Source organism: Cygnus atratus, chromosome 7 (genome assembly GCF_013377495.2).
Source record: "Cygnus atratus isolate AKBS03 ecotype Queensland, Australia chromosome 7, CAtr_DNAZoo_HiC_assembly, whole genome shotgun sequence".
NCBI classification, from domain to species: Eukaryota; Metazoa; Chordata; class Aves; order Anseriformes; family Anatidae; genus Cygnus; species Cygnus atratus.
Genome location: NC_066368.1, coordinates 19,334,856 through 19,358,916, shown reverse-complemented (window position 1 = coordinate 19,358,916; position 24,061 = coordinate 19,334,856). Strand labels below are relative to the sequence as shown.

Genomic DNA, 24,061 nt, shown 5'->3' with positions numbered 1-24,061 from the left:
AGGCTAGCACAAATACAGGCTTTCATTCTGCTTGTACGTGCCAGCTGACCTCCCATGCCTTTTCCTAACAAATACTACCCTGAATGCAATTTTCTGCAATGCTACTCTGCAGCATTAAACCCAGGCTCCCTCATCCCTCAGTGACTTTGATCAGGGGCATTTGTGGAGGTGTCAGGGCCTCACTGTCAGGGCCTCCCTGTCAGGGCCTCGCTGCCGCTGCCTTGCCGTTAGCAAGGCCTGAGCGTTGCCATGGTGACTCCAGAGCGGGGATGATGGCTAGCAGGGCTCCAAGAGACTGCGGCGTATGCATCTGAGCAGGGCAGGAGGAAGAGCTTCCCTCACGCAGAAGCAGCCTTATAATCTCCTGCAGACTCCCTGCAGTGGCAGAAGCGGCATTTTGAGCTGCTGTCTGTCACTGCCTCCACGGACCCTGCTTTTCTGGGACAGCAGCACACACAACCTCAGAACCAGAGTCACACAGCTCGTGTAAGTCTGGATGGTTTCAGGGATGTGAGGAGCTTGTAACTGGGACCTCGGTTATAATTTCCTTAGCTCTCAATCATTTTGTTCTATTTGGAACTATATAGTAATTTTCATTAAGAAGTATTACTGCAAGCAAACAAACAAACAAAAGTCTTGTGGTTTCCTGAAGGGAAGTGTAGTCATGCTTTTCTTTAAACTGAGTTTAGCTATGTAGTTATTCTCAGCAGAGTACCCCTCTCCACTCACAAGTGCTCACTAAATGAGACTGACATACCTCTAGCTTCCAGTGAAGTAGAAGATATTATTTTCAGCTCTGCAAATGACAAACTGAAGCACAGCAAAGCTGCTGTGGAGGTTCTGATTCTCAGCTTAACTAAAGCACCTTTCCCTTTCTTTGAGTTGTTTTCTCCCTTATAAAACTTAACTTTGTCCTGTGGCTTGTACAATGAAATTACATTTATTGCTCACCTGATGAAGTTTGATGAAGTTGCCTAGAGTTCATCTGTGCATTGAATTTGTGTTGGGCTGAGCAGAGGTCCAGTAGATATTTACATGTCTTTGCTGTATCAGTAATGAATGTGTGTTTCTTGCCACTGAAGCTACTTTCAATCATGAATTTTTTTCTCTAAAGGAAAAAAAAAGAGCACAGCTTGCTTCATATAACACATCAGTCATTATACTGAGCCACTGAAAGTTCATTTTTATAATCTTGTTGGTTTGTCTAGATGTATTTATGCCTTGCTGCATCCCTTGTGGTTGCAGTAAATGCCCACTGTAAATTCAACAGTTGTGAGTGAGGTGTTCATCATTTGGATCATAACTGCCCTGTGCTGAATGTCAAAAGCCTTTGGACGTTGACTGCATCGGGAGCAGGTTGATAGGCTTGGCAAAATTTGGCCCTACAGATGTTAAAGTCTTTAAAACATTTGAATGTGAAAATCAAAAAATCTTCAAGAATCAGAAAGGCCATTTTGGGAGAGCAAACAGGCTGGGAGATGTGTGATGAAGATTGACACCTACAGTGTATAGTGATACGTTGATACACCTTTGGTGGCAGAACGCAATTTAGAAAGGGGTCATAATCTTGTCACCAATACTGGTTTAACAGACATAAATATACTAAGATACTAATTTTTAAATATACTAATATACTAATAAAATATAGTAATATACTTTTACAATATACTAATATACTACTTTTAGGTCAGAGGTTGGACTAGGTGATCTTGGAGGTCTCTTCCAACCTAGACGATTCTGTGATTCTGTAAGAAATGAGGATGCAAAAGTGAGGTGTGGAAAGAGGAAGGCATGATCCTGTGACCTGATGTAGAAAGGAAAATCAAAGAAAAGAGAGAGAGAAATAAAGATGATAGAGGAATGAATAAGGAATATGCTATAAAGAGGTTTGACGTCATTCCTATAGTAGTCAACACCAGCTTACTCAGTTTTGTAGTAATTGACTTCAGTCTTGGCAAAAACAAAAAAAGCCAGAACAAAACCTCACTGAGAGTTGGCTATCCTGAGATCCACATCCAGATCCTGCTTTGATTTCAACTGGTTTCAAAAAGGGCACGTCTGTACAGAATGAGTCTAATCCTGCCTCTGAATGCAAGAAGTTTATCAGAGTGACAGGCAGAAGGGGAGTAAAATAGTAGAGTGGAGAAGAGGCTCACTCAGTTGCAACTCACATGAGCTGAAATTCTTTCTGTTTCACGCCACTGGAATCTTAAACTGGCAATTCTTGTGTGATTTTTGACCTCATATACAATGATGCCTTTGGCACAGATTCCCAGGATGATATCCCCTCCTGCTCCTTTCTTCTCTTGGGACACACGATAGAATAGCACTCCATATTCAGGAAGCTGCTGAGTCACCTAAAAAAAAAAAAAAGCACTTATGCATTTTTCAAAAAGAGGCATGGGGAAAAAAGGTAGGTAGGTGGGAGGGAAAATGGTTTAGAGTGCCTTTACAGAATATTCTTTCACTTAGTTAAGAAACCCTTGGAAACCCTTACCAAATTTTCATACCTACTGCATCACAGAATCATCACTTTACCACACACCTCATTTGAAAAGGTAAGAAGATTATTTAGCTTCCTGTACAATAATCTAAACATTACAGTGGTGTTGAGGTGCTCAGTATTACAGCTACTTAGCACTTCTGCGGACTCCTGAATAGAAATCCATGCAAGATGAATGTTGTTCAACTGCTGTTAAACATAGATTCTTTCCATTCTCTTTACTATGCCTTTGTTTCCCTGAGCAAACCCAGAAACCATGAAGTACAGCAGATATGCTGATCTTAGTAAAACTGCTCATACTTTGGTGCCAGGGCTGCTCTGGCATTGTTACAGGTTTGTGCAGTTTCCTTTCTGCAACAGTGATGAACAACTTGAAATCTTAACTGCAGCGATACCACAGCTCCCAGCCTTCAGCAAAGTCACTCAAATACATATGTTCATTCCTTCATTGCTGTCATATTTTGGAACCAGACGTTATAACCTTCCATTGCCAAGAATCTTAAGTTACAGGGTTTGCTAAGTTGTACCTTAAGGTAACTCATACAGATATGGTGGTGACTTCTGAGGGAATTTTACTGCCCCACAATTTCCTTCAATGACAGACTTTATAACAGACCTTCAGCATGGCTTCTTTCTTGCATGGTGCTCCTGGCTGGCAGAAAAGTTAAGTAGGATTATGCTTCAAGGGACTGAGGAGCCAGCTTCTGGTCAGTGTGCAGAGGACACTCTGAGGAATCACACCCAGCACTTCTAGATGTTGTTGCTTGTCTTTCTACCTCCTACACTTGGCCACATAATGTTAAAATGGGACTGAGACCCTTTGCAGAACTACAGCGTATGAGGATGACTTTCTGGCCTCTTTTGCAGTGTGTAGATCAATGTGAGTTTATTGTAATACACTTTTTTCTGCAAAGCTCATGTAGAATTTCCAAGTATCTATTCAACCATGAATAGAATTTTTCAGTAGCCAAAATAAAACACTTTAAAAAGATCTATTTTTCAGAAAGAATCCAGAGCACAAATGTTCAGGGCTTGAAAATTGGGACGTCCATAATCACTAGCTGAATCTTTATTTTAATTTTTAATCCCTTTTATATTTGGAATTTGCTTGTTCGTGCCATGGGGGCTATCTTTCTCAATGTGTATGATGTGTTGGCTCCTTCTACAGACTTATTCATTGAAACAGATACTAACAAAGCTGCTTTTCTTCATTGGATTTGCCACACATGATGGGACTGTCATTAAGGCTAAGCTTCAATCTATTTCTTCAATTCCGCTGACAGTATTAGATGATAAACTAACATAATTAAACAGCAACTGAACTAAAACGATGCTATAAATAAAAGCATAAGGCACTGCAGCAAAATGGCTGTTATTTATTCATTATCTAATTCCTGATATTTTTCATTTGATGGAAAGCAGAGAAGTTTGGAGAGAAGGGGACATTAAGAAAAAAATTAAATCCCACATCATCCTAACACCCTAGAGAAATAGTCATGTGAGAAAATACTTCATCTAACTCCTTCCTCACTTCCAGGGCTCATAGATACTTTTAAACAACCATTCACTGCTTGTTTAGAAAATGTCTGAACATCTGCTGTAGTTCCAGAAGTCAAGAAAGTGCTTATTCCCATGCTTTACAGTCATCTGTAATACAGTCAATAGGTGTATTTATAATCACGTAGAACCCAGACAACATGGTCATAACATGCTGGAAACTTGCATCAACCCTTAGGATGTTGAAAATATTCTGAAATGTACATTAACCCTTTATAAACTGTCAATGAAAGAAGCCTTTATTTATGGTGACAGTATCTACGTCAGAATGAAAATGTGAGTTTTGTTTTGAATATTCAGATTTGTTCACCACATCTCAAATCCTCAGTATCAGACAAGAACGAAATGATAGACAATGGTAAACAGAAAAGGATTTGCTACCATAAACTAAACAGATAAATACTGTTTGGCGTGTGGCAAGTTACCTTCAAAAATTCTAGTTCAGCTTCGTCCTCAAATAGGGAGCGATTCATACGGTGTAGTTTAGCAAGCTCTCGCTGTACATAGGCCAGGGTCATTTTCTCTATTCGGCTTGCTGGAATGTAGTCTTCAACACGAAAATAGCTCTTTCCGTGTACCTTTGGGGGGAAAAAATGAAAAGACAAAGAGAGAGGAGCCTTTTGTTCTGTCTTCACTTTTCTTATTTGGTGCATTTCCATTTTCAGTGACCCATACACTGAAGTCATCCTGCTGCCATTTCCTATAAGGAGATAGGGAACAGCAGATAACATCCTGACAGCTGTGCCTCCTGCACCTGTGCTCAGCAAGGTGCTCAAAGCACACACTGCACCGTGCAGAGGTGGGCCTATGGGCATGCTGCAGTCGTGCACTTAGAGCTGACAGCCACAGCTGCATCAGCAAGAACCAATGCAAAGCTGGATCAGACCAGATGGATCAGACCACTCAGAGTTAATTAACAGAGCTACACCGATTTATATAATTGAAGATATGGCAGAGAACTTAAATGGATATTTTCTGTATGCTTTGAAACTACAAGAACTAGTTCAGATATTCGATCAGCAACTTTCCTGTCTTTGCAGCTTGTGGATCTGAGCCTACACACAAAATCTCTGTGAAATCTGGAGTGTTTATTTATTTTTCTCTTCCTTGCTTTCTAATCTCTTTAAGCCCCTCTGTACATCCAAGCTGTGCCCATGCTGGAAATTTTCTACAGATTTTCTGGAGTTTCTTGGCTATGTTGCTAATTATGAAGAACCAAGAGTCTTTCATCATTCTGCCATGTTTCCTGCCAAATTCATCTGGCTCACTACCGTTGCTTAATCAGACAAATTTTATAATTGTTTAAACTAAATCTGAAATGTGATTACTGAAGGGCTTAGCTGAAATTACATGCTATTCACATTTCATCTTTTAAGTACGTGACAAGCAAAAGCTGTAAAAGCTGTTGACAGAAACCTCTGAGAAATATTATACTATTTATCCACACCTCAGAAGCATAATTGCCAAGCTCTGCCTGTAAGGCCAAAGCACCGAGCTTCAGGGCAGTCTCATCACTGCAGTATAATCGCTCCTCCAAAATATCTTTACGAAGCTGCAGGTAAAACTGATGTCTTGTCAAGCCGTGCCTGGAACACAGAGGGGAATAGGAACACAGAATGAGCTTTGAACACTCAGCCTAAATGCTACTGTTTTACCAGCAGTCAGCAGAACCATGCACTTACTGGATGATATTAAAGTGGTTGACAAAGAATTTTATCCTCAAAAAGAGGGTGAAGTTAATGATGGAAGTTTTCTTCTTGGGTTGGTCATTCCAGCCTTCTGGAGCCACTTTGTAGAGCTTGGTATCGTCATCCAAAAAGAAAAACTCTTTACCTGAAATGAGAATTTGGGGTTCTGTGGTAAGTCTGGAGCCCAAAATAGCTTCAGTAGCCCAAAATTCTGCTCAGTGCAGATTGTTCAGTGCATCACTAGCGATTAAAAAAGAAAAAGAAAAAGGATCATGGATGTCAGTCGAGATCTACTTCTCTGTGTCATGGTTACCTTATTGCTGCTTTGTCAGAGAAGTTAGGATAACATTTAGTATGTAATTTAGGATTACAACTGTTAGATGCTGGATTGGTGTGGTATCTTTGGAATCGTTCAAGAATTTATGGGACTTGCATCTTGCTCGGTATTCAGGTTCTGCGCCCCATTGTAATCCCTGTACCCTTCATACAATGTATTCTTCTTCCTAGTACCTCAGCAGTGTTTCCCAGCATAAGTGGGCTAGGAAGATGTGGATTTTATACGTGAAATATCTGAGCCTGTACCCCAACGGACACCTAGGAGCAGTGACAGTCAGCCTTACGCAGTACAGTGCTTCCTGGAATTCTGCTGGGGGAACGTGGCTCAGCATCGTTCCAGTGCAAAGCTGGGCCAGGGCCTTTTCAGCATGGGAATACCGGCCAGTATCTGTATGGCTGTGCTGATGCACAGTCCTGGGGTAGACATGCTTTACATCAGTGCAGTACAGTTTAAACCAACATTCCTTACTTTTACTTAAGCTTTGGATCTGCTTTTGTCTGAGGATCTTAAAGGATCTTGCTGCAATTCATTAATGAAGGGACTACAAAGGCACTGTCAGGAGGGAACTGGTACCGTAGTTAGCTGTGTCTCAGTACCTTTCAGGTAAGCCAAGCCAAAGTAGAAATGTTCCACCAAGTTTGCGTATGCCACCACAGTATTGAAAACATCTCTTGCCTTGGACTTGATGTCACATTGCACCTCAAGGCACTGCCCGTTGAGTAGAATCACGTTGAGATCCCTTTGGGACAAATAGGATTTTCCTTTTTTAGTCTAAGAACATGTAACAAAGAGTGAAGAATGAGTGCCAAGTACAAGCAATACAAGATCCACTGCACTTTTGTACTTTTTGACTAGTCTCCTGTCACTACACGATTTGATGGAATTGGTCACAACGCATCCTCCCTGCCTTCTTTGACATTAAACAATATCCCAAACATATCCAGTTAAAAACAAACAAACAAACAAACAAACAAACAAACAAATCCAAATCAAAATAACAACAAAAGGGAAAAAAACAAAGAGGGAATCCTCACAAAACAGCTGAGCATACACAGATTCTACAGTCACCAGGGCTATTCTAGATTTGAGGGTAATTCCAGATATTTTTTTACCCTAGTATTTACTGCTGTATGCTATCAGCCTTTTACCTTATCTTAATGAAATATAAAGGGTGTGCCTGCAAACTGGAGAAGTCCAGTATATTGGCACTGGATGTCACATTCCTTATTTGCTGTATACTTTTAGTCTCAAAAGTCTTGCACTAAAATTAGCCTTCTTAGCTGAGAAAGATTAATTCAGCTAATTTTGCAACAGTCTCAGCAACAGAGATATCTGTGTTGCACTGAGAATTAAATGGCCTCCTTCCAAGTCCCAGTACGTCTGCAGGAACTCTAACTTGGTCTGGGGAGAGGACATGACAACAGTACTGGGCTGGGACTCAGATGCAACTTAGAAAAAGCCCCACCTCAAAGGTGACTAGATTAGTTCTAAATTCTTAATGTTCATGCTTACCACAATTGATCCAGGCAGCTGTAAGGTCACTGGTGGTTCACTAGACAGAATAATAAATTCTGGACCTGAAAACTGTAAGGAGGCAATTTAGAAATTTAGTAAATGTCTCCTTAATGTAGCAAAGATCCCTAACACTGGTACCAATGGAACCCAGTTCTGTTGATCTGTGTGCTGTAGCTAACTGACTTCAGTATCTAATAAGGTGCAAATGCTAATTAAAGACTTCTCTTTGGGGACTGTCCTGTGTGGACTCTTTCGGGTCTAATTAGGGGTGAGCTCATGGTGAAGTCTTTTCTTCTGTATAGGCGGTTAACCGAGATCCATTTCCTTTGCAAAGAACCTATTTTCATGATATTCACAGAAACATAGTTTCTTCTTGTTTCCTGTGTCAAATGTGGCTGAAAAAAACATTTGATTCCAGAGTTACTCTGGCAGTCACAGACATGTACGCACAAACATACACACCAATGGGATTTCATAAGCCTAACTGCCATGGGGAACCAGTCTAAAATGCAGAGCTGCTTTGTTCCACGTAATATATTTCTTATTAGCAGAACTTGCATTCTTTTGCTTTGTGACATTTGCTTTTGCATTGTGACTTCAACAAAAGCACAGAATGATCCTTTTCAAGCTTAAATTTTTTGTAACTTTGAGCACAAACAGTTTGACAAGTTTTAAGAACCATTTAAGGGAATACCACTGATTTGCTTTTAAAAGTGTTGATATTTCACAGCTTCCCTGATATTTTGGAGAAGACCTAGTATGCCTTTCACCGTTACTTGCTGGCTTTGGTTCTACGCTGTGTAATGTATAGCTGCCCAGCCGAGGGATAGTTTGATGTGCACATTGTGCAGCTCTCCCACCTGGGTATACCACAGTGAATCAGTGACAGAGCTGTGAACAGAGAAGCATCCTGGGGTCTAAATGCTAAACTACACTGGCTTCCTTTTCAGATTACAAGGCATCAGCCTCAAGGCATCAGCCAATTATTAGGCGTAGACATTAAGGAGAGGAAACATTTTCAAATTCACCAACATGATGAACACTGATTTTGTGGCCAATTGCTGGTATTTTGTCAAGTACGAGAGTTGCTAAATGTCAGTGAGTACAAAATGATTTAAGGCTATCTTAGCTAGACCTTCTCAAAGAAGCATGAGCTAGAAATGTCAGGAGGACACAATACAAAGAGCTTACTATTTTGAGCAGTAATAATTTAAACACCAGGCTCTGACAGTTGCAAACAGAGTACAACAAATCAGATGTTTTCTATGTAATAAAAACAGGGAATGATAAAAAGGCTCAAAGGCCATAGCCCTTCCCTCTGCAAACCTTTACTCCCCCATATCATCTGACCGTTGTGACTTTAACTCCTTACTGACAGTCTCTCTGTATTTATGGTAGAAAACTGCATTGTCTCTTGACAAGACAATACTTGTATTATGAAACAAACCATAAATTTTCTATTAAAAAAAAAAAAAAGAAAGATCTAAATGGGTAAAAGAACTACATCATGGAGAGTGGTTGGAAGGATTCACATTTTACCACTTGCAGACATTTAGTCATTTTTTTCTGCTTCAAGGATCTGAAAGCATAGATGAACCTGAAAAAAACCCAATATGTAAAAGTCCTTTAGACCATATGTCTCTTTTACAATAACTTCTTAATTTTAGCCTGTTCCAGACCAGAGCCTGCATTCTAAGTGCTCCTTGTGTATCTTCTGCATCAATACTTATGTTTGTATTGTGTATGTCTTTCATTTTTTTGAATGACTCTACTCTACGCTGTTTTCAGACATATCTTCTGGGTTACATCAGCCTGATTATGAGGGAGGGAGTTGGGGAGAGGAATGCATGCACTCATGAAGACCTTTACTTCGTTTTTTAATTTTTCTCATCATTATGAGAGCAGTCACTTAGCCTAAAAGGAGTAGGCTTTCTTGTCAGAGAAGGTAGAAAATATAAATGGATGGATGAGTATGACAATAAAACTTTGTGGCACAGACTGGAACTAAAGTGAATCAACTGTAAGCTTACCCAAGCCAGAGCCAAAGAAGCATTTTTCTTCCCATTTAACAGAGAACAAAATCACAAAAATGCCCTATAACCAGACAGCAAACAGAAGCAGGCCCTTAGGTGAACTATATGTTTGGCACACTCACTGTTAGCCTGTGCTTTCTTTCCAGGCATACCCTGTAGAACACATCTGAGTCCTTTTGAGTTCTCTAAAAATCTTTTTTTTGCTGTGCTGAAGCTCCTGTCAAGGTGGTTGATGAAAACACTCCATATGGTGTTTAATGCTTGCAGAAATCACACATGTAGGTCAGAGAGGGTTCATTTATAAGCTTGTGCTTAGTCTTTACGTACAAGACCTTTCACTGTCTTCAGTTCTGAGTTACCACAACTGGATCATGCTAATTTGCACTCTCAGTTTAGGAGACTCATCTAATGAGGTGACGCAGTAGTTAATATGCAAATCATTAGCAAATGACAATTGGATGAGAGGTTTCTCTTTAGTGATATTTATATTTTCAGATCAGCGTATACATTTTTCATTAGTCACCTTTTCCTTCCTTTGGAAAAAACATTTCTGTGATGCAGCAGCTGCTGTGTAATCCTTTGTAGACACGGAGAAGGTGGAACCTAAACTCAGCAGATTGTGCCTGCTGTTCTTGTGAGCTCCACCAGGGATTTCTTCTACAGCACTGACCGACCTTCAAAGGAGATGTCATAGTAAGCAAGATATCCAGCATACAACAAAACTACACAGACTGAGGAGAAAGAGCTTAAGGTACATTGACTGGCAGAATCATATGAAATCCAGGACGATGTCAGTTACAAGCTGTCACATGGTTTTATCTTTACAGAAAAAGAAATTAACAGAGGTAATATTACTGATGCCCTTTATAAATAAATCAAAATTATGCTTTAATTCAGTAACATTCCTTTTTTCTTTTTTTTCTTTTTTTTTTTCTTTTTTTTTTTTCATTTGGCGAGCCAGATCTAGCTGGCTTAGGTCTGATGAAGCCAGCAGGCAGAAGCATTTAGCCCCGTGCCTTTCTGAGAAATCTACAGGATGAAATCAATTTCTCATTTATTATTTTCTGAAACAAACAAACAAAAAAGATTCAGAAAACCATAACATTTGTTGTTACATTATTCAGAATTTTTCCAGAATGGGAATTTTATCCTTTTGTTGTGCATGTTGTGGAGTTGCTTCAGAGAACTGTTCAGAGAGTTTCAAAAGCTTTTTAACAAAGTGACCGTAGTAGTTTGTATTCCTCAGCCTATAAAGATATGTAGGTATTATTGTTTCGATCTATGCAGCCTTGGAAAGATCAACATTTGACTACAAAATATGACTAAAAAGGACCTGAAGTGATTTTTGTGGGTATAAAAATGCTATTAGCTCAAAACCCAAGAGATATATTAAGAAGACTTCTTTCGCTGTGGCAAACACTTCCTGTTACTCTTCCTGCAGGGTGCCACACTTGGCAGCTGAGGCTTCTTTGTGTAAAGGCCATAGCCCTGCATACACTTGCAAGCTTAACTCTAGAACTAAGAGATGTGAATTATGTCAATTGGGCTGCTTACAGAACTGAGCATGATGATATGAGTAAGCTTTACAGGTAGTAAACCCATCACTAAGTCTGGCCTCCTTTGTGGGAAGCTGGTGGTTTCCAAACTAGTTACTTCAACTCCACTGTTGTCCTAGTACTTAGAGTGGTGACCTTGGTAGAAATTCAATTGCAGATCCTTACAACTAAAAGTGGGGCTTACAGTCTCTGAAGTTTTATGGGAAACATCTAGCTGGAAATTTGGAGAAGAGAGTTCATCTTTCAGCAGAGGAGGGGAACATTTTCTTGGCAGCACAATTTTATCTCAAGGATGTCAAGCTGACACCCAGGTTGGTAGTCAGAGGCATGACAGTTGCTCCAAAAAGACTCAGTAAATAAACCTGCTGTTACTGATACCATTGCCAGGTGTGTGATGCATATATAGACGTCTGTATACAAACATATATGTGTGTGTGTAGCTAGACAGTTTTTTCTTCACAAAAGCTGCTACTACCCTGCAACCTGCTGCAGTTCTTTCTTACTGCAGGTTTAGAGGTATAGTGGGTTATTTCACATAGATCAGATTATCGTGGCTGGTTTATCAGGAAGTTCAATTTGTTTATTTGGGATACATTTAATTGGGAATTGATCTAGATGGAGCATTTCCTGTGGGCCTGAATTACTCGTGTCATGGTTAAAAGAAGAAACTCCTGCTTAACTGGGTCAAGAACTCAATTTAAATGGGACATCTGTAGGGATTACATGGTGCTTAACTATGGGATTCTGGTCTTTGTGATGCCTAGAGGCTAACAGTACCTGCATCACTTCTTCATTTGGCAAGTCATGATTGCAGCTGCACTATGCTAACACCTAGTCTAGAAAACTCTTGTTTAACAGCAGTGGTATTTAGCTGGCTTTGAAAAGAGGGTAGAATCAGTTGTACAGTTCTCAGCTGAGTTTGCCTGTGTTAAGGCAAGCTATGTTAAGCTTGCCAATAACAAGGCTACTGTTATATTTCCAAGGCTGAAATTAGGCTAATCCTCAAGACAGAGCAGAGGTCTTTACTTCTTGTGTCCCTGGGTTACCTGTAACTCTTCAATAAAGTGCTGGTGCAGGGCTGGGGGTGATTCAGACAAGTAAGGCAAATCCAAGAACTGAGATGGAAAAGCAGATATTCTACTGAAAACTATGGGTCATGTACATACATGGTCTATCATAACCACTCCAGAACATATCAGGCCTCTGCCAATGTGAGAGCAAGGCAAGACCCCGACCCCAAATCTGAATGTGGGCAAATAGGACTTCACAAAATGCCTTGCTAGTGAAAGCAGTGACTGTTCATACCTTCTTATCACTGCTCATCTGTGGAAATTGTGTCAGGTTTCTCCTTTCCATGCTGAGTTGGACTGAAACACAGTAGGGCAGCTGTGTAGTAGCTGTGACAGCTGTTCGGAGAGGCCAGTAACATCTGGCAGGACACAGCAGTGAAGAGGGAAGGTGGAAAACTTCAGTGTGCTTGTTTTGTATGGATCATTCAGGGCCCAAGCTGCATTTCACTAAAGCATTTGGACAGTTTTGCTCCGAGACAACTCAGTCTAGGTGCACTTTAATTCTACATAAACAGTATTTATTATCGTAGCAGGTTCAGATGCTAATCCAGGCATTTTCCAGTAATGATGTTGCCACACTAGCTCTCTGCTTCACTTGGTAATAAAACAGCCTCTATCATTTCAGAATAGGAGTTTTGATTACCTGTTTATGAAGAGCTTGTAGCTGCTTTGTGTCCTTGATTCACTAAGGGTGGGGTCCCATGACCTGTGTGTCTGCGTACCTCTCCCTGGAATGAATGAAGGAAATTTCACAGTTGAAGCAATTGTAGTAGCACACATGGGACAATTAGAACAAGGAGGAAATTCAGACTGGCCACTTCCCCTCGTGTCCTTGCTTGGGCATTATAAATGACTGTTTGATGAGGCTAAGTGAATACTACACCAGCAGTATTTCCAGTTCTGTAGTTGTTATTACTTCTTCTTTGTAACCCTCCATATGAATGTCATTTGGAAAACAGCTGAGTACATAGAGTGTCTGTTATTTCCATGTGTTTGTGGGTAACTTGTGAAACAGTTTTTGCTCTTCAGAAATTATCCTTATTATTCCTTGTTCTTCTGTTTCCAGGTATAAAATCAGGGGAAATAAGCCATGAAACTTATCTGGTTTAATCAGAGCAGGATATAAAAACACTAAAATTAAAACTATTTGTAAATATTCCACTGGTTATTTCCTACAGTAAGTATATTGTGAATGCTTTTACATCACAAATATCTGGTGGGGATAGGATAGTTTTGGAGTCAAATAAAATTTCAGTTTGGAGACAAAAAAAATTTCACCTTCAGTCAGCTCTGCTGCTAGAGAAAGGATCAGCATTGCTATGTCCAAATATATGAAAACTGAAATTTAGAGGTAGGTCCAGAAATGGTTATACAAGTGGTAGTTCTATGAACATTTTTTCTAAAATCAAAGCTGTTTTAAATCCTCCAAAGAAGAGTGGTAATGTTAAATTCGTCTCCACTTGGATCATTTCATTGATCTGATTTAAAGAATTGCTTATCAAACTATTACATACACAGAATGATAGAGGTGATAAGTTGAGCTGTGATGTCAGCTTTTCTTCCAGATAAAATATTCATGAACTGCAGCATGAAAACTCAGTTGGAATTCTAACACAAAAACATGGTATTAAATTCCAGTGTACCAACCACCAATTTCAAGTAAAAACCGACAAAATCCAATCACATTGCTAAAATATGCATAAACATGATTTTTCAGGCTGCAGATTATAGTGACATAATGTGAGATGTGAGATAAACCAAATACTTCGATCTAGTTACAAAAACTAAGATACAGTCCTATGTTCTGAAGCTACATGCTTTTTCATGAGAAGGATCTACAAAATTCTCTGCTCACACTGTAGTTTTCACGTTTGCATATATATATTTGGACAAGTGCATAAAATTCCTCTTAGTAACAGTCTCAGCTGTTATGGCAGTGGGGCAAGTTGGCTGGTTTCAGTGGCCAGACTGCCATGCTTTGATCACAAATCCAACACATTCCTGCTGTTTAGGGTTAACATGTGGCCCTCAAAGAAGCTGATCTTGTAGATGATTAATTTGTTATATATAAAGTGAGCTTCTAAAGTCCAATTTGGATAGAGATAGTGATCTCTCTTGATAATGGTGCTCTGCTGTATGATAATGTTTCTTTTAGGGGAAAAATGCATTTTTGTTATACATTATCTCATGCAAGAGCATCTGTGGCAAACAAGCTCTCACATTCTGTTTTTATTCCTGTATTTTTAGAGTTTTGTCTTATAACATCTTGAGTACCAACAGCTGGACTTTCAAAACAGTCTTCCAAGTCTGCCTTTACTATGTGCCACTTGGTATGTGGCTGACACATGAGTTACATAAGGAGCAGCTGCAGAATCTTACAGGTTTTTATTGCTGCAATATTGATTGTAATGCTGGAGCTTCAACAAAGTGGCACCTTCCACAGGAAGACAATATCAACAACAGCTGTATGAGTACCCCCACCTTACTCATCCTTAGGACTGAGGGGTGAGAGGCTACTCTACATGTGGTGTGCTTTCTGTTTGTTTGTTTGTTTGTTTGCTTTTGTGTGTGTGTGTGTGTGTGTTTTTCTCTCTTTTTTTTTTTCCCCATGATATATTCTCTTTTTCTCTGTGAAATATCTCTTGGCAGACTTTTGATGAAGCAGTATGCACCCATTTTTTTTTTGCCATGTTTCCTAAGGAAATTGGTCCTTTGAGATCATACTCTATGCCTTTCCTTTTTGCCTAGTATATTTTAAACCTGTCAAATTTGAAAGACAGTGGGTAATGTGATCCTACGGATTTCATGATAACTAGCAGCTGGATATCAGAAACCAAAATTAATGCTCCCTAGTGAGAAAAAGCAAGCAAAACTCAGCAGTTATCTGTTACTTATGGCATCAGTGAACTAACCACTTGGTGTGCATACCTTGTTGCAGATAACTGATGTGGTGGATGTTAGGTTTATTGCCTAAGGAAAGAAATTTCTGGGATAAAAGAAACACATGCGCTTACAGAGCACATCTGAATCCCTGCCACAGCAGGAGAAAGGACTTTGTTTCTCATGGAGGCTCATAGAGGGAGGAAGTAAACTCCAAATTAAGGAAGCAAGCTTTCAGCTCCAGGTCTGGAAGCTCAGAAGGGACCCTAGGATGGGAAAAAAGGTCAAAAGGAGATGGGACATGGAATGGGAGAACAGCAATGGGCAGGAGATTGAGAATGAGGAGCTGGCATGATAAGCTTGCTTTTAGGAGATGTTGAGGACATTTGGGCAACAGGAGCTTTTTGCTTTTGGGCAGTGTAAACATCCTGTCTAGGCATCCCCAGCTCAGATTCCAATTTAAATATGAAGGTACACATGCACAGGAGTCCTCCCCTTCCTGCTGAATACCTTTCCTTGTGTTAGACTTTCTCCCTACACTGTGATTTAAGCCATTTGGGAAGGATCCTGACTGACGTCTACCACAGTGTCTTCACTGAATGGATCCTTTGCCTAGCAGCTTCATTCATGCTGTTCCTGCCACAAATGGATTGAAAATGGAGCTAAATTTCCAATCCTGATATCTCCAGGCAAAGTAAGGCAGGAAAAGTGCAGCGTAGCAACCTGGCACTTAGCACGATGAAAACACACAGAGCAGGAAATACACAATGGCTTTAGGACAAAATGAAAACAAAACAAGGAGTGGTTTCTTTCTTTCTTTCTTTCTCTTTCTTTCTTTCTCTTTCTTTCTTTCTTTCTTTCTTTCTTTCTTCTTTAGATTTCAGCATTAGTCCCTTTGTTTCTAAATGTGCTCAAAGAAACATTAATCCCCACCATTAGTGTCAGGTATTGTTCACAGATTCAGCTGATTTCGGTGCTGCCATCTTGACATTGCTGTATATGTGGGGTAGCTGCATGGCTTCTCATCTATTTCAGGACACCATGTGGCAGAAACATGCTGTCAGGCTCTGTGATCTGCTGAACAGCTTCATCTGGCAAAGGGGGCATGAAGAAATACACGATGGTGCTGCCTGGTAGGCCTTACAGTAGGGCACAGGGAAAAAGGAAGCCAGCGTAACAGGATCTCTCTCTGCAGCTTGGTCAAACGTACCTCCCTAGTCACGTAACCACGAGTGCGTGGGAGTACCTATCATCTGGCTGTGCACGGGTAGTTCACATTTCAGGGAACAAAAAAAGCAGATTACATAATTTATAACCATAATCTTTCAGGAAAATCTTACCTTTCCTGTGTCCTCGGTTAGATAGTATCAAAGATGTACTTTCTGAAATACTGTTAGAGTCACTGTAGTCCACAGACAGTTGTCTGTAATCTTCTGCTGACTGGCTATAATTCATTAATCTGGATCCATTGTCTAGAAACAGAAAGAAAATATGATGGATCACAGGCTTCAATTATAAATCATTGTATCTGCGTGATAGCTTAAATAACATTTGGCTCGACTAACTTTCATATAGCTCATGTCTGTCTGTCTTCTAATCCTGACTTTGGTTCCTTAAGGACTGAAGGGAGCTTGGTAACTTCATTCTTCTACCTCTGGCCTTCGATAATTTTATTCTGTCCCAAAATAGTTCTCATAGTTCTCCTCGACCATTCCAAATAAAACAAATCTAATATATTAATTGTATGCTGCATGCTTAACTGAAAGGTTGCAAAGTGCAGATAGCCTGGAAAGACGTTCTCCTTCCTTATATTTGGAGGCCCAAAACCTTCAGCTATAAGCTACTTCTTCTGTGGGCTAGATGGACAGTGCCCAGGCACTACTCACTTCCAGAGTTGTCTGCAGAAATTCCATTAAGGGGTAATCCTACATAATGAGGAAGTACATATGACTACTCTGAAAATAGTCATTTTTAGGGAAAGGCAAGGCAAGGCAAGGCAAGGTAAGGCAAGGCAAGGGTAAAGATGTTATGCTGACTTGAAACGTGTGGCTCACATATTCTCAATGCAACTGATATACCAATTCATTCAAACCCTTAAGCAAATGTAAGACATGTGACCCAACAAACAGATCTCACCGCAAATACACAATTACTGAAACAGTCACAGTAGAAGGGGAATGGCAGGAATTTGAGGTTAATAGGCAGTTGAAGATGGGACCAACCCTTTTGGCAGCAGTAGAGTTTTCAGCTGCTTATGCAAGTGTGAACCTATAAACTCTGCTTCTGAATCAGTGACTGAGCCACTATGATTTGAGGGGTGCTTTGTATGTTTTCAGAAGAATCTCCTTTTTTTATGACCAATACGTGATAGAAAAGTTCCAAAAATATTTAAGCAAGTGTGTAATTCTAGCTAAAGTTAGTGGAACATACATTTGATTTGCTGAACAGGGATTGGATTGTTCATATGCCTAATGCTGAGACTCCAAAAAAAGTCTACCTAACTTGAGCCAAAAGCCAACCCATCCCTTACCCAAACCCCAGAAAAATGAGTTGAAATGAACAACACAATCTAGAGATCTAGAAAAGAAGAATTTATCTGGACTTGAAGTCCATATTTAGTTACAGTTAGAGAATTACTCTGAGGGTTGACAAAACCTTGATTTTAATCAAATGAAATGTGAAATCAGTGTATGCAGGTTTATTTATACAGTAAGCAGGATTTGGCCTTGTGTCTTGAAATCACTCCAGCAATCCATGTGCACATTTGTAAAATATATTTTGAATAGAGAAATGGGACTAAATGTCAAAAAGAAACAACAAATCGTTGCTTGAGTAATCAAATGGGAAGGATGAATATATAGTCTTCAATGGCCACTTCACAGAACCCCACTCTTTACCTTTGAAAATCCACTGGAGTGTACAGAGTATAACAGCAGTGCGAAAAGCAGTTTTGTTCTATATGCACAGTTCTTATGCAAACTGCTTTAAGAGTCAAACATGTGCAAGCTGATTTGTTATCCTTGTTTCACAGCCTTCAGACTATTGTCCTTTGAGGAAATAAGGAGCAGAAATCTTGCTGACTTGCCTCAGAGTCTTTCCATTATGAAGTCATTTATATGTAAAGCAATAAATATCTTCTTCAACAGAACATATAATCATTACAACATGAAATTAAACAGTTCACCTAGCGTGGGGAAGACTCAGAAAAGGCTGTGCGTGCCCTTATTGTGCAGTTCAGATTAGAAGTTGTACTTTACCTCGGTGAAGATTCATCTGGGAGGACAGTGGTGAAGCGTCCGGGATTTTCTCATGTAGTCTTCTCCTTATGACATGACTTCTGTTAAGCTGAGAGGCTGTGCTGTCTTCAGCGGCTACTCGTTCTACCTAGAAGACAACGGCATGGCAAGTCAATGTCAGGTGATAAGTGGACTTCGGCCCCTCGTACTCGTACTGAAGCGATCCTTGCCCTCTGCTTGTCAGAGGCTGCTGATTTGTGTGATGTAAGCAGCTTCATCTTCTCAGGCAGCCTTTGCAAAGCAGGACTGACTTTTGATGGTCCCACACTTCCATGCTAGCTGTGTTTAGGAAGGGACGCGCTCTGCTGCAGTGGGGAACAGAGTAACAGAGAGCACAAGGGAAAGGTCACCTCAGAATGTTAATGAATACTGGTTGAAAACAGAAAAAAAAAATATTTGCAAGCTGTTTCCTTTCAGTTTCATTCAGCTTGTCAACAAAAATTGTTTGTTGATACTTCAGATCTTGAAAAAGACACAGGTGCTCACTTATTAAAGGCTTCAGATGGTCTGGCTGGATTGCACTGTAAATGTACAGCTCCACCTAGGGAAGATGAATGAAATTCTCAATGTGATGTGAATGTGATTCCTCAGAATTTCACAAAGAAAGTCTGAAGCCGCCGTGGCAATGAGAAAATCTTTTCTCTTGTGCTAAGTCTATTCGTTTGGCCGACATGAAGTCTCTGTAGAGATTATTGTTGTTTCATTTATTAACCTAAGGAAAGAAGATACTGCAAGTGCAAAAGGTGGATTTGTATCATTTCCCAGGAGTGTAAGAGTGGTGTGAGGGATGGTTTCATTGCCTCATTTGCTAGTACACAGACCCACTCAATTTCCTGCATAGAAGCCTACAGCCAAATCTCACTTCTTTAACTCATACAAGCATACATAGAAAAGGAGATGTTTAGGTATGAGAGTAGTACCTACCTCACTGACACTTCCCACCACAAACTGGACCATTTTCTTTATGTAGACATTTACTGGTAAGGAAGAAGATTCCTTCTGATGTGCCTCACACGCTTCCAGAATTGATTCAGGAGAAAGTCTTTTATGTGGCAGATCTTCACATAGCGTCAGCAAGAGACTGTGTAGTTGGTCACTGAGCTGGAGGGACTGATTTGACACGGAGGCACAGTTAAATGACATCGCACAGGGGTCTGAAGCCCCATCTAAACTGGGACTGGGAACTTCTGTAAGCCTTTCACCCTGGGTGAGAAATGGGCACTGACTTCCTTTAGACTTTGGGATGATTCTGGACTAATAGAGCTATGATTCTGGACTAAATAGAGCCTCTAATGAGATATGGGGTAGCCTTGAAGGGAACAGGCATGTACAAGGAGGATCATCAGTCTGCATAGGTGCTTCTTGGTGACAGCCAGCAGCAAAGTCTGCTCCATGGCTTTGCTAATTAGACTGTGCATCTTAAAGATTCATGCAAGCTAGACATATGGTAGTATTAGCTTCAAAAAGTTGAGGAGTTATTCCAGTCAAAGCTGTTACCATAGAGACCAGATACTTAAATTTTAAGGAGTTATTTAACTTAAAGAGTCTTTTCGCTTATATCATGTATACCCACTAAAAGCTAGCGTTTTTCCAAGTCAAAAGCATGTAATCAAAGCATGGATATAGAAATTAAGTAAAATGTGTGCTACAAATCTTTGAAAGGATTATGGGCAGCAAGAGATTCAAAGTTTTGATTAGCAGAGATACAGGTAGAATTTGTCCAGAAATAAGGGCAAAGTTCTTTAGCTTGTATTCCATCATCCCATTCTTTGAAAAAGCAGAGCACCAGAATCATGCAGACATGATGCTTTTCTTCTAGCCCTGCCTGTCTTGTCAGGAAATTTCTTATTATGGTCTTTGAATAACTAATCTTTACTCTTAAAAGAAAAGGAAAATTAATCTTAATAGGAACAATTCTGCTTTTCAAAGAGGAAAGGAAAGATGAGAGGCCTAACTGAATTCCTGATTTGGATGAACCTGTATTTTTGGTGAGGTCTAGACCTTGACACAAGCATTCCAATTAGCCATGTTCTTCTTAGTGGTCCAAAACAAGAAGCCCCCTCTTACTGAGACTTCATGTTATGCCTCTCGATCTGTAAACCTACCAAGATGAGACAGAATACAAGAAAACAAAAATGTCTGTGTTACTGGCCTGGTTTGGTGGAACCTGATACTCTGCTGACCAGTAGAGGGTCATTCCTAGGGAATACACCAACATCTGTCAAAACAGAAAAGGAAATCCTTTTTGAAGTCTTTATATGTAAGTCTTTCTAACTGTAGCCTGATTTGTTTAATGTAATTAGAAATGGATTTTGACAGTAGATTCCTGGTATGCTTCATTAAAGCCCCAGCCTTTTCTTTAAAAGGTACTCTCAAGATTTATTTTATAGTATACCTCACCTTTGGTAGTCCGATGCGCTGGTTTTTGTTCTGCCTGTGAAGTAATTCTGGTGCGCTGAAAGGGGTAGCTTCTGTCTGAGATGCATTGTTTTGGAAGGACAAATTTCCTTCAGCAGACAGTAGTACTGACCATGGACAAAGCACACAGATGGCAAGGTCTGAAAAACGTTAAAGACAGTGGAGTTCTTGCAGAATTCAGTGAGCTCAGAAAGTCATGTCGCTGGGGCCTCAGCCCCATAGCAAAATCCGTCACTGAGGCTTCCTGGAGATATACTGAGAAGTCAGTGGAGTCAAGTTCATTTATGCCTGGCTGATTTTGTGATCTGGATTTTAGTGATGGCTAAGGGCTTAATTTCCATCTCAGAATTTCACACATAAAAACAGTATTGACTTTCATGGATTTCTGAAGCCTAAGGAAAGGCAGGATCACATCCCATGCACAGATTCTGGTTAAGATCTTGTCATATTTTATAGACCTGCCTTGTCACCACTGAGCTGTGTGTTGGTCTGCATTCTCAGGGGACACTGCCAGGCCTGCCCTGCCTACCCTACGTGGGGGCTGTGGGATGGGACGGCCCCTGCCCTGCCACCCCTGTAACCAGGCTTGGCTCTGAGCTCCCTGTCCCTTGCTGCTCCCTAAAAAATCTATGTGAAGGTGTCTCAGCAATGGACTGGTTCCTTCTTGTAAAGTGCTGAGTTCTCCTTAAAATAACCACTGCAGAGACCACAGTCCCGGTGGTCTGAAGCAGAAGGAAGCAGGATGATGTGCAGTCTTCTGCAAACACTCTGCACTTGCATGGATATGTTAACTGAATCCAAGTGATTTGGTTAAACTATTCATTAAAAACGCATGATAAAAAGTCTAAGATCAATCTGTTTACTTAGAAAGAGGAAAAGCTGCATTAACTATGGCAATATTTAGATAGACTGTTCCTGGAAATATAGGTAACTGAATAATTTTTTTAAAGTTAGCTATATTGGTCCAGTCTCTTCAGTCTAGCCAGTGAGAATAGGAACTATTCAGATCTCCATAGGAGAAGATTTTGAAAACATGCAGTAAATGTTTTGGTATTTTTGCAATTAAAAAGTTACATATTTAAAATGGCAACTTAATTCTTGTGCATGGTGATCTTTACACTGTGAAAAAAAGGAACAAAGGGTAAAAACGTTAAGCTAGGAAGGTCTTAAAATCATCAGCTAGTTTTTTTTCTTTGTTCCTTCTCCATTTCTGTAGTATTGTATTCAAATGCAACCAGCACATGCTGGGAAATGTGTCTGTTTTAGAAACAGCCAGCTTGTACTTTAGTCTTAATGAAGATTACCTGGCCTTCTGTAATGTTGGCCAGCCCACCAGTCAGCTTACCTGACTAACCACAGTGCCCAAACACACTGAAATGTTGCTATAGCAAGTTGGTACTGGCCAACACCAGGTCTATCAGGATTCATTATACCAAGCACAGTGCCACACAGATGCGGCAGTACTAGCCCTCGGAAGAGGCTGACTCCAGAAGTTGCAGTATAGCTGCACTTAGGAGAAGCAGAGCCAGAGCTCTGCCTGAGTTAACTGGGCTGACGCTGTGCAGGGACTGTTCACCTTTGCTGCCCTCCAAGAAACTGGAGCACTGGTGATTCAGCTTCAGAGTGAGTCAAACTTGGCATCACTTCTGGACTTGAGCTCTAAAGACGTGATTGAGTGGCCTCACACCTGACCTATAAACCAGCTTGGTTCTGCATCCCGACTTCTTGTTTTCATCTTCTGATCATAATACCATAAATTTATCAAGTGCAGCTCAGGGAACACATGCTGATTATCTCAATTCAGCAGACTTTGTTTGAAATGAGATCAGGAGAGCATAGGGTCAGCTTAGTGTCTTGACACAGAGTTAATAAGCAGTGATGGACCTGAGCTGAATTTATCCAGGTAGGTATCTCCGTGCCGCAGTCCTTTGCATGTTCCTAGTGCCTGTATTGTCTGGCTAGATTACTCTAGATAATGGAGAACTGATCATACAGTCAGCCTGTTAGAGTGGTTCAGTCCATTAAAACTTGGTTGTTAATAAATGTTCATCCCTCCAGCTACAGCAGAAGTTACACATCACTTGTCTAAAAGTCTCTTACAGTCTGACTGAGGAGCCATGTGAACTTGCCTGTTCTCCTCTCTCTCTCTCAGTACTTGCAGGGTGTGATCCTAGCTGGCACTGCCCTTTCTGTGTGTGTATGTTATTCAGACGTTAGGAAGGGCACCTCTGTCCTGTTCCACCATCTATAGTTCTACTTAGATTAATTAATTGCTGTGTAATTTAGGAAAAAAAATAACTGTGTGAAAGCCTGCATGTTGGCACAGAAGTTTGCATGCAAACCCAGCAGCACTGAAAGGCTTCTCATTGTTATTAGAAGTATGCTATTACTCCTGCTAGTGCTTTTTGTCTCAAACAAGCAAACAAGCCAAATCAAACCAACCAACCAACCAACCAAACACAAAACCAAAAAACCAACCCCACAAACCAATCCTCAAAACCCCAAAATAGTCTGGAAGGCATTTCTAATGGTAAGACACTTTTTCACCTCACCTTTGTGAAGGTCTTCCAGAAGCTGCACTGTGGCAAGGTACAAGAGTGCCCATATATCTTCTTCTTCCAAAGGGCTTCCTTTTGCCCACAGGACCTCGGCCAGTGTCACACAGGAACTGCTCATGGCTGCTGCAGTAGAAAGCAGATTTGGATGTGCTGGAGTAGACTGCTCACAGCAAGCCATACTGATTACAGCTGTACCCTTCTCTCATAATAAGAAATCCTTTGTGAACCACCCTGCTTCTTTGTTGCCAAAAGGCAGGAATAGTTTATCCATGTCTTAATTTAAGTAAGAGTGAATAAAGGAGACTGAACTAAGTGACCTCCTGTCATCTTTTTCAGCCTTTTTACTCAATTAAAACCATTTACAACATTGTATGGGGCAAATTGTATTTACTCAGGAGATCCTTTATAAATACATGCTGTTCAGAGTTTGTGAGTGGTTATCTGGAAAGAAGGGCATTGATTTTGCTGCTTAATTGGATGCTCTTCTCTATAAATACACAACGGGGATAATCTGAGAGGAAAAGCACGGCAAAGCAAAAGAGATGCAATATAATATAAAGGATTTATAAACACAGTCCAACAGAGCAATTGTGTTTTGTTCTTTATTCAGCAGGTTGATCAGTAATAGCTTGTAGGCTCTTACTGAATTA

General features: G+C 40.3%; 1 protein-coding gene across 1 annotated transcript in view; it reads right to left on the bottom strand.

The window, feature by feature from the left end:
• FRMPD2 (FERM and PDZ domain containing 2) overlaps positions 1-23,529 on the bottom strand; it is a 53,007-nt gene extending 29,478 nt beyond the window's left edge. The window contains exons 1-15 of the mRNA XM_050711973.1: positions 23,406-23,529; positions 20,836-20,993; positions 20,588-20,653; positions 19,360-19,545; positions 18,397-18,523; positions 16,480-16,611; positions 15,172-15,229; positions 9,140-9,197; positions 7,598-7,669; positions 6,682-6,856; positions 5,743-5,893; positions 5,508-5,646; positions 4,486-4,638; positions 2,172-2,357; positions 952-1,108 (exon numbers count right to left, since the gene is read on the bottom strand). Of these exons, the coding sequence (XP_050567930.1) occupies positions 952-1,108; positions 2,172-2,357; positions 4,486-4,638; positions 5,508-5,646; positions 5,743-5,893; positions 6,682-6,856; positions 7,598-7,669; positions 9,140-9,197; positions 15,172-15,229; positions 16,480-16,611; positions 18,397-18,523; positions 19,360-19,545; positions 20,588-20,653; positions 20,836-20,993; positions 23,406-23,529 (1,942 nt within the window). The remainder of the gene's footprint in view (positions 1-951; positions 1,109-2,171; positions 2,358-4,485; positions 4,639-5,507; positions 5,647-5,742; positions 5,894-6,681; positions 6,857-7,597; positions 7,670-9,139; positions 9,198-15,171; positions 15,230-16,479; positions 16,612-18,396; positions 18,524-19,359; positions 19,546-20,587; positions 20,654-20,835; positions 20,994-23,405) is intronic.
• Between the last annotated feature and the right edge of the window lie 532 nt (positions 23,530-24,061).